Source organism: Phragmites australis, chromosome 24, assembly GCF_958298935.1.
Source record: "Phragmites australis chromosome 24, lpPhrAust1.1, whole genome shotgun sequence".
In the NCBI taxonomy this organism is placed as follows: domain Eukaryota; kingdom Viridiplantae; phylum Streptophyta; class Magnoliopsida; order Poales; family Poaceae; genus Phragmites; species Phragmites australis.
In genome coordinates this window covers 18,315,224-18,326,558 of record NC_084944.1, presented here as the reverse complement: position 1 = coordinate 18,326,558, position 11,335 = coordinate 18,315,224, and the positions used below count along the sequence as shown (strand labels likewise).

General features: G+C 47.2%; 1 protein-coding gene across 1 annotated transcript; it reads left to right on the top strand.

Moving 5' to 3' along the window:
• The first annotated feature begins 8,258 nt into the window (after window positions 1-8,258).
• LOC133907227 (uncharacterized) lies at window positions 8,259-9,308 on the top strand. The gene has a single exon (XM_062349234.1). The coding sequence runs from the start codon at window positions 8,259-8,261 to the stop codon at window positions 9,306-9,308; it is 1,050 nt and encodes a 349-aa protein (XP_062205218.1).
• Window positions 9,309-11,335: the final 2,027 nt, after the last annotated feature.

The window sequence follows — 11,335 nt, the reverse complement described above, 5'->3', positions numbered from 1 at the left end:
AAAAATCTATGCATGAATCCTAAAACAGGGGCAAAATGCTCAAGGACACTTGCCTTCGGTGAAGGGTTGCTCAAAATCCTCGAAAGCTTGATCTTGGAGATTACCGAACTGCTCACCTCCTAAGCGATACATCGGAAAAAGCACATAGCAAAAAAGTCTAAGAACAGTACACCATATAGCACTAAAACTAGGTAAAAACCCTATAAAAAGATTCTACACATCGCTACAAATAGTTGGGCGTGAAAATCACCCAAATCGGAGCTATGAGCAAAAGGTATTGAGCTTTTGAAGTTCCAGGGGCTAAACTGCAAGTTTTAATTGATTTTCAGAAAAATCCAAATTAATTTTATACTGGAAAACCTTGATTATGACGTCATAAATCAAAACCTATTTTATTTTCTATTGGAAAAACTCAAAGAATAAGTCCATGGACCCATGGACCACGGCCTACAGGCCGGTCCACGGTCCATGGTGGACCGATTATGATTCGGTGAAATGGTATGCAATCTGGGCCATTGGAAAGAGATCGGGTAGTCCAGTTTTAATCGGGCTTGGCCGGCGGCGCTAAACAGGGGTGGGTGGCAACTAACGGCGGCGCATCGCCGGAGATGCGTCGGAGTGCGCATCCGGTCACGGTTTTCGATGGAGAACGGCACAAAATGAAGAGGAGAGCAAGGGGAGTCTATACCGAGGTTGCACGACAGTAGAGAATTTTTGAGGAAAGCCGGCGATGGAGAAGGGCGATCGGCGGAGCTCCGAGCTCGGCGCAGTGGCGTCTGGCGGCGGAAGAAGGCCCGAGAGGTGCCGGGACGCAAAGCTTGAAGTCCTGTGACACCAAAAAGGCCAAGACCAAGGTCAAAAATGGTTCGACCAAGGAGAATGTGGGCGGCGGCGAGCTCCTTACTGGCGACAATGGTTTAGACGGCGGTGAGCTCGATTCCGCGTGTGGACGAAAGGGAAAAAGGGTGGAACGGGTGGGGAACCTCACAACGGAGATGATAGGGAGCTTAATTACCCGAGGGAGGGAGAGGAGAGGGCGAATTTGAAAGGATTGGTCGGCGGCCCTAATTGGAAATATATTATTGGTTTCCATACTTAGGAGGTGAGATTGAAGGCAGAAACGGCCGAAATCAAGAGAGGGGAGGGAGGGGATCACGGCCATGTGACTTGATTGGAGAATTAAGGTGTGGGGAGGCTCGGATTTGAAACCGCCAACGGATTTGGGGACATCGGGGTCGGGCGGCGGGAGGAAGAGGAAGGGGAGCCGGCTGGGGGCGTGCGATGGCTTGATGCGCGGCTCGGCACTCGGGCGGGCCCACAAGGCGGTGAGAGGGAAGGAGGGGGTCGGCTCAGCCAAGCGCGTAGGCCGGCTTGGCCTTAACGGGCCGGCGCTGAGAAAGGGCGCGGGCTGCTCTGGAGGAGAGAAAAAAAAGAGAGATGGGGGGGGGGGAGAAAAGGAGTGGGCCGGAGAGAGAATTCGTCCCGAGATCAATTTTCCAATTTCGAATTTGATTTTCTTTTTAGATTTTGAACAATTTTTAAAGGAGTTTAAACGTACGACTTCTAGCGAATTTTTGCAAACTTTTTCCACGCATAAAAACCCTATTGAAACTAAGATGGCATGAATGCAACAATCTTATATAAACTTTGTCAATTTAAATTTAGAAATTATTTTTTTCTAAAGAACAAAATTGCAACACCTATTAAATTTCTAACAAGATTGTAAATTATTGCAAAAATTGAATTTTAGGGTGTTACATCTGAGGACCCAAAACCTGGTTAACATATCATCCTAATTGGGATATCGAGTCTTAATTGATGACACAATGAAATAAAATACTTATCTTTGCTGGCCAAGTACTTGACTTGTCGAAGTCTTATTTCACGTATTGGTGGGGGCCTTGACGATGACTACTGGATAATTACTATATCTAGACACCCCAGGGTTTCCCGTAATTCTTAGTGCATATCTCTATCTCTGGAAAGGGGATCCCTGGATGAAAGAAAATTGCCCGTCAGAACCCATGATATCTCGTAAATAGGGAAGTTTATCTCCAGAGGATGTACGATGCATCCTATATATACGGAGCCTGTGGACCTGCGGTAGACAAGTCGTCGAACAAGTCTCTCTACAACTACAAGTCGAGTAAAGAAGTCACAGACTAAGATAGATCTATCTAGACTAGCCACACATCCCCTTGTAACAAGCTCAAATCAATACAAGAAACACATGACCCTCTATGTGTTCCTTTGATTCGTCTACTTAGGCATCCGCCATCTATTCTACAAGTTCGCAAGAACGGTGGTTCACCAATCATTGACAAATTGCCATCAGATCATCTTTGATGACATCCTAGAATGTCTGGTAAAATACCGCTAGGAAGCCATCAGGCCTCGGGATTTATTATGTTTCATTTGGAAAATTGTGTTCCATACTTCATTGTAAGAACCCTTTTCCGCGATCTCCTATGCCTCCTGTATTAGTCTCTGGATCAAGTAGCTAATACGTATAGTACAACAGTTGTGGCATCATAGTCATACATCGTACATAAAATACAGAGTACAAAAAGATCTTCAAACCATATGGTATATTACAAACATGGCTTAACGGCTATCAAAAGCACAGAAGAACGACTATCCAAAGCCATAGACAGCTAGGGTGGAAATGTGATTACTAAACTACTCATCTGTGCCCCTGTCTCTAGCAAAGTCGGCATCTGCTTCCTCATCTACATGATAGCATGAGTGAGTACGGAAGGTACTCAGCAAGTCCTCTACTACTTCAAGGTGTTGATAGATAATTAAAGGATATCTCAAGGACAAGGCTTTATTGTTTAGTTTTAAGCGTAAAACAGTTTTATGCAATTTATTCAATTTTGTTCTCTACTATTAACTTTGAAATAGATCAAACAAGGTAACAAGATATATCTAGAGGTTTTTCGGTTCTGGGAGGGGCTACACCTTGCTCGACAGTTCCTATTATTGTATCTGTGTACCTCTAGTACTACATAGCCCTTAGCGGATTGAACCAACAACCTCATCACATGGATATCTTGTCCACACACTCACTCATCAAAGACACACACACCCTAAGTCTAATCAAGTGAGGTCATTACTTTGCATGTCCATGACCGTGGACATAGTTACTCGAATAGTTTTATACTCTATAGAGGTTGTACACTGTACCCATGCGACTCCAACCATTGCAAGCAAAGGAGTAAATCATACCAAGACCCTTCATTCACCTTTCCTTGCCAGACTTTTCTACGAGTACCCCCAAGTGCTCTAGGTCTCGTATAGAGGGCAGTCCCTCGAGCCAATTGACATGGCTAGGGTGGAAACTCCTTCGCGAGTACCTGACAGACACTTGGTTCTCATTGCCCATTTGGTCTCCTAGTATGATGTCCAGCTTGGTCAGGATATAGAAGAGTCAAGTCATATCCATATAGGACGCATGGTTGCACTGGGGTGGCTTAGCATAACGGTGAAATGATTCAGTATTTCTACGACCAGGGCAAGTATATTTTGGCAATGAATACCATAGAGGTAACTCAAACCCCCAAGAGCATCCTCAATTGGAGGACTACTCTACTTGCCCCCATCAAAATAGTTTTCACCCATTTTACACACCACCTACCATATCCCACATGACATCAAGGATTCCATGGTCATCAAAGATTCATGGCCTATGAATTAAAAAGATTAAATAGTGAAGCAACATCTCCGAGGAGATGTATTCCAATAGCGACATCTCTAAAGAGAATGTATTCCATCCTAAGCATGCAAGATATCATGGTGTTGTTCGACGTTAATATAGATAACGATAGGTAAATCCTAGGGTGATATGTGTTCTGGACAAGATAGTAAGGCATGATAATTGTTTGATAGGTATTAACTACTGCAAGTAGTAGAAAAAGCCCAATACATATCACATGCGATAATAATTCACAGTTTAAGTTGATCAATTAGATTATTGCAAAACATAGACTCAGAATGATCAAGGAGATAGGACTTGCTATCTATGAAGTCTTCTTCTAAGCCTTGGTTGAAGTCAAGATCCTCCAGGTTCTTCGCAAAATTCTCGCGTTCTGCAAGGCGCGATTACGATCAACAACAGCTTATACTAGAGAATAATCAATTAACAGCAAAGGGAATACCAAATGAGCCCTAATGGATATCACACTGTGATAGATAGATAAATCTCGAATATAGATGAATTTAGGTGAAAGAATAGTCGAAATCGCAGTCAGAATGGAGAAGTCATGACTCCCAAAAGATTTGACCTAGAATTAAATAGACATGAAATAGTACTATTCAAGGGTGGGGTCCACAGGTTGGACCCACTAAACAGTGATCTCGGGCCCACTGTACAGTACCCTGGTGGGACCCACTGCACAATACAAGTTTTAGGTTGGATTGGGTTGCACAGTGCTGGGCTGGGTTAGGCTACATGATGCTGGGCTTGGGTTTGCACAGTTGCTGGCCCATCGGGGAGCAGGGCAACGAAGGGGGAGTGATCCAACAGTGAGCAATCGTGGTAGTCCCACGTTGAAGAGTTCGGCGAAGCTGGGTTTACACCAGATTTCCATGATGAGAGATACACACCAACTATCTGCGGGCTATGGGGGATCCGTTTAGGAGCTTCTTGACAGCATGTGGCGACTGGAGCAACGTTAGACAACGGCTAGAGTTCGTCAAGGTGGCAGAGAAGAAGCCGAGCAGAGATTTCGTGCTATCCGCGTGCAAGGGGCCCTGCAACCAACAGGTACGGGTTGCTAGACAGCACTATGGCACAAATGCCAGCTTAGCAGGGAGCTAGGAGGTCGCCAGCTGTGAGTTCAACGTGACGCTGGGTGAAAAACTCGTGACTACCTGTTGCCACGTGAAGAAGGGGCATAAGAATGATGACATGCTAGCTAGGAGCAAGTAGAAGGGGACGAGGATGCTCACCAAGCTTAGAAGCAACGAGGGCAGGGCGGCAACCGGTGGTGCAACGCTTTGATGGTGGCAGCATCTGCTCAGCCTTAGCTAGGGCGCACTCCCATCAGGCTCCTAGGCGAGGGAGGACGGCACGGGAAAGGCGACGAGCTCTTGATACACCTAAGTAGCTCGTAGGGGGAGAGACAACATCGGCAAGGCAGCGGCGGCGAGGAATGACAGCAACAACAGATTTGGGGGAAACGAGAAAAATGGGGATAGGCTGCATCATTTGTAGATGGAGGGGGAGCAACAGAGAGGTGACACTGAGAAGGTGCGGCGCGATTTCTCGGTGGCAACTTCTGCCTGGTTCTGCATGGTAGCGGCAGCTCTGTGTCGGCCAACGCATGCGGCTGTCGCTAAAGTCGCATGCATCAGGCAACTCGGGCCACGTGTGAGAGAGCTGAGATAGGGAGAGACAGAGAGTTGGAGAGAGAGTGCATAGGCAAGAAAGTTGCCGGCGCATTAAATGCATCAACAATAGTGGCATGGCACGGACAATGCAACACCACCACGCTGGAGGAGGGAGAAGACACCACCACGTGGGTCCTGTGTGGCAGTGACAGAGCACGAGAGGCGAGCTGCGCTACCATGCACGCGTGCGGGCTGGCGCATTGGCTGGGCTGTGCGTGGAAGTTGGGTCAAGCCAGCATCGCGATGACCTGTGCAGTGGGGGGGGGGGGAATGAGACGGGCCGGCTGAACTGCGCTGATGGGCCACACCGAGAGAGAAAAGAAAGGAGTTATCCTGAGAAGAGAAAGAGATTAGGCCCGAGAGAAAAAGAAAAGGAAAAAAGGGAAATAGTTTTGGGATAAATTCAAATAGAGTATTTGAATTTTGGATTTGACTTTGGGCTTGCTATTCATTCAAATAGGAATATTTGAATTTAAAAGTTCTGACTTTGGGAGAGGATTTGAATCCAAATATTTTTAATTCAATTTGGATTTGAGCTGAGAGGAATCGACGAAAAGATTTGACTTTGAGAGACATTCGAATTCAAATCTCCACTCAAAGAACCATAAAACACATAAACCAAAATGCAATGATTCAATTTAATGCAGGGATTAATTTTAGAAATTAATTTGGTGATCTTTGGAATACTTTAGCCAAATAATATATTTGAATATATATATAGAAGTATATATATTTATTCAAATATATTTCTTGATTTTATATTGGTTAGAAATTTTTTAAATTGGAGTGAATTTTGTTATATTCTATATGCTAAACTTGGGATGTTACATTCATTTTCCGTTAACGGCTTTGTTAGAATTTCATTTTGTTCTCTGTTATCTGAGTGATATCATATGTCCATGACTCCCTCATGGAAAAGTTGTTGTACTTAGGCGAGCCAAATAACTCCTTGTAGTAATTTTTCACATATTTTTTTATCTGAGGTTCCCCCTCAATTCTTCCTTTGTCTTGTTCCAAGCTGAAGATTTGTTGTTTCCTATGTTTATCATTTGCGACCATATGGAAAAAATGTGTATTGCTGTCTCTTTTCAGTACATCATCAATTTTGTCACGTTGGTACCATTTTGTTTCCTCTTCTTAGAGAAGTTTTACCAGTCTTTCATTTGATTTGTTCTTAAGGTCAATCTCTGTATCGGTTAAGACACGTGTTTCCAATATTTTATCCAAATTGTCGATAATCGCTAGGAGTTCATTCTTTTCTTTTTTACAAGTCCCGCTAGTGTGCTTGGCCCAACCTCTAAGGTAGCGCCTTAGTGACCTAAGTTTTTTTGTCCACCTTTATGTGGGAGTCCATCCGCTTGATGGTTGGTTCCAAATGTACCTTACGCTGTCTGCGAACCCCATCCCAATTCAGCCATCCCAGTTCGAGCTTGAAGTGCTTGCGTCTCATTGGTGGAACCGAATCTCCGGTATCCAACAAAATGGGAGTATGGTCGGACACTTCTGTTCGCTCTAGAGTATGGACATTGGCCAATGGGTATTTTACCTCCCACTCAGTAGATATTAAAACTCGATCTAATTTCTCAAAAGTAGGGTTTAAGCTATTGTTAGACCAGGTATATTGCCTGCCCGATTGATCAATCTCCCTTAAGTCAAAGCTGTCTATGACTACATTGAAAAAGAAATGCCACCAGTTAGGAAACCTGTTATTATATTTCTCGTATAGATATTTTAAAATATTAAAGTCCCCGCTGATTAGCATAGGATGTGGGCTATCACGGCAAATGTTCACTAGGTAAAATATTAAAGGCTGCCAATTAGCATGATTTGAGATCCGTTTGGACTGGTCCATATACTGCTATTAGAGACGATATAAAAGAGTCAGCTTTATTTCGAAGATGGCATTTCACTGAAAATTTACCATCCGAAATATCAGCATCTCAAATGTGCTTCCTTGTATGGTTCAATGCATAGCCATCCAAGCTTGCTCCTCTGTTCTCGTTCTCGACATGAACAAGCATTGATCAAATTTGAACAGCAGAATATTTGAAGTCGTTGCACATTAATTCAGAATGGCCGGCAGGAACAGTTGAAGGCTCCGTGGGCACATCAATTGGCCCATGTATATTAACGGCGAGTTTGCTCAATTTGTCTCAAGTCCAACGTTTCTATAATAACCATATACTATTCCAAAAAAGTCCCAAGGTTTCTTTGGGCATATCAATTGTTGCTCCATTACTCCATCAATTGGCCAATATTTGGAGTCCTGGACCTCCGCAATTCCAAAATAGCCCGTCATTTTAATACGTATTTTTTATGGGATCCTAGGTTTTTTTGTGCACGACCAACCACAGCTATCTTATTTACCGCATTGGACTTTTTCTTTATTAGGTCTGCATTTAGATAATCACATATTTGATCTAGCCCATATTCATTGAAGACCTTAGTAAATCAAGACATATGTGACTGAGACCAAACGCGTACCCGCACTTGTAGCCGAACCTGCATGCAACGTGGGTATAGACTCAACATGCATACCAACCGTAGCATCAGCCATCTGCAGGTACGTCAGCCGCAACAAATTATTTATTCAAATGCATTTTCTCAACATTTAACAAAGTATTTATTCAAATATAAATATAGATATCATGAGAGTCCTAGAGTCCTACGACTAGTTTGCAGTCCACAATTCAATCGCTTAAACGCCAGCCCTTTGGGAAAGTTCCAGATATACTCGCTGCGGTTCAGGCCCTAGATTCCTATATAGAGTCTTACGAGACTAGGAAAGCAACATATATTTGTGGTAAAACACATCTATTCCATCCCCAATCACCTCAATTCCACCGTGACAAACGACGATAACCACCATGGCGATCCTTCGAAGGTTCGTCGACGCTGACCATTGGGAAGCCGAGGACGTTGTCGGCCGGCTGGGCATGATCGCTCATGCCGCCTTACTCCACGCCGGCTTCGTGCCCTACGGCGCCGAGCCACCGTCCGGCCACCTCCTGAAGATGCCAGCAGGCAAGACAGGCACCTCGCTGTATCTCTCCCGGAGGTACACCGCGCCGCAGCTGGCGCACCGCAAGGACGCCGACGCCGCCGTGCTGATGCTGTGCACTACGCCGGGGAGCGACGATGTCGCCCTGATCATGTACCTCACGACGGACATCGATGTGCGGAGCGCGTACCGGGAGCGCCTGGGCGTGGCCACCATCACGCCACTCCTCTCCCGCGCCCTGGACGACACGGAGCCCCGGGGGTCGCGGATCTGCTGGTCGCTCGCGGACGGCGTATGCTGGGGCCTCTTCGTCAAGCTGTGCCACAGGAACGGTCTGCCGCTGACAGGTTTCACGTCCCTGCCCGACGACGTCAAGGTGGAGATCCTGAAGCGGCTCAAGGACGGCGAGGACCTAGCGAGGGTGGAGTGCACGAGCAGGCAGCTGAGGCGCCTCGTGGCGGAATGCGACGGCGAGCTGTGGAAGCCATTGTACGAGGCCCATCGCGAATTTTTGAAGCCATTGTACGAGGCCCTTAGAGAGCTGTGGAAGTCATCGTACGACCTCTTTAGCTTGCGCCTGCTCCGGCGCTGGTGCCGTCCGTTTCTCCTGGACGACGCCGAGAGCTCCGAGGATGTAGCAGTCAGCTGGAAGGAGAAGTACGTGATGAGGGCCAGCCGGCACCGGTTGTTTCTCGACTCGTTTCCTCTCATTGTGCTGCCACCGATTCGATCCACGAGCTCTCCATGGATACCTGCCTGGTTGTTGTCCGATCCGCCGGAGCCGAAGATAGTTGCGGGGGGCAAGAATGCATGCGGCCACCACCGGAAGGTGGCAAGGAACGACTACAATAAGAAGAGACACGGCGCCGGCGCGATCCACTCGCCGTCTTCTCGGTACCGATGGAAGCACCGGTAATCTAACCAACGTACGTACCCGGCATTTGTTTGCTTCGAAACTTCAGCAAGGGACACATCATTTGCCGGAGTAACTGATGAGCGAGCTAGCGTTGTATTTGGGGTACATTACGGCCTCCAAAACAACTTGTAATGCACATTAAGCACATGGTTTGTAACCGCTCATTACTCGCTACGGATATGCATAATTTAGTTCGCATTATTGAACCAATCCTTTGGCAACATGGCCCAATCGACAAACATGCATTTGCCCGTAATCAACCATACATGCATGGAGATGCTAACAGTCAGGTGGCTGAATTTAGCCTTTGTTTCAGTCGACGGACCGTAGCCTTCCGATGTCCATTCTACTGTTCACAACGTACGTGCGTGCCACTGTTCGTTTTCATGCACCCACCAGCACCGTTTCGCGTCTTTCTTCCTGCTCCTCGTCCGCTTGCTGCCGCGCCCCATCTGTCTCCTCTCGTTTAGGCGTCATCCACACCGCCGAATCCAGCCTCGCCCTGACCCTCCAAATCAATGGTCCTCCGCATCCATCCCCTCCTCATTGTGCCTCGCCCCTGCTTACATCTGCCACCATTGCCAGACCGGCCTGCTGCCCCATGCCTCCTTGAAAGCCCGGACCCCCAAATCCCTCTCTCTGGACTCAAATTCGTGGTGGTGGCTAAAGAAGATGTAAACTCAGGTTGTCTGAGCTTCGTGCCAGATTAGGGTCTGCCTAGGCACACCTGGGGACCGTATACAGTCACTGGGCTCGCACGGTCAGGGAGTCGATCAGTGGCTCGCAACGGATGTCGGCGCGCTCGTGGTCTCGAACATGGCACGCCCACAAACAAGCTTTAGAATGGAACCAATGACAAAGATGCCAAGCGACGACTAGACGACAGGTAAGGCCGACGGTTGTACCATGGAGTGCACAGGTAACGTAACGTGGTGTCATTGGATGGTACTAAAAAAAACTTTGAACTCACCCCGCATCGCTCTCCCAAGCGGTGACACGCCCCCGCCAGCCAGGAGCCCTCCCTTCCATGGCCTCGTGCGACTGCTGCTGCAACTGCCAGCCGGCAACAACGATGGTGGCAGCAGCAGCTGGCGGTAGCACCAAGCGACGTCCATCATGACCTCTCCCTCCCCTCCCCTTCCTCCCCCTCCCTCCCTCTCTTTCTGGTGTGGCTCGATGCACTAGTGGGTGGATCTGCCTTTCACTATGTGAAAAAGGCTAAGGGTGACGGGTCATAATGGAAATAGATGACAGATCCCGCACCCATCACCTCGGGGTGACTGATGACTAGTTATTAGTGACGTATAGGTTATAGGTGATGGGTCATAACTGTGACCCGTCACCTATCATCGTCTCCCAGGTACTGGGGAGAAAGACATAAGTGACTGGTAACTTCTTCACCCGTCATTTATGTCCTAACAAAAGTGACGGGTAACTAGGTTACCCATTACTTATACAATACTGCAGAAACCCCCTTCACTGTCGGATCCAAAACCACATTCACTGCCAGTTTTGGAGCCGGCAGTGGGCAATAGGCAGTGATAGTCGTGGACTATCACTGTCGGCTCGGTGGACCAGTAGTGAAGGGTCTTATCAATGCCGGCTCAAGGATTTAGCCGGCAGTGATACCCAAGGCATCACTGTCGGCTCAAGAATTCAGCCGGCAATGATAAACCTGAAATCACTGTCGGCTGAAGGATTTAGCCGGTAGTTGTCGGAGGATTAACTCCAGTCGTAGGGATCCCGAGAGACCCCTTTTTAGAGATTCGGCCGGGGGGATGATCCTGAATATGTTCGTCAGAGAAATAAATGGAAATGAATGCAACTGCCGGTGGTGGTGGAGTGACCTAGTGCAAGAAGAAGTAAATGCACCGGAATTTAGACAGGTTCGGGCCGCACGGGGGCGTAATACCCTACTCTTGTATGGATACTATAACTGTCCTGAGGAAGTCCCTCAAGGATGTTGCTGGTTATAAGAATGTTTGATCTATCTAAGAGCTTGGGGCTCCTTGTTCTTCGGCTGGGAT

Excerpts from the sequence above, each read along its gene's own strand:
- LOC133907227 (XM_062349234.1), top strand. The coding sequence starts at position 8,259 with ATGGCGATCCTTCGAAGGTTCGTCGACGCTGACCATTGGGAAGCCGAG.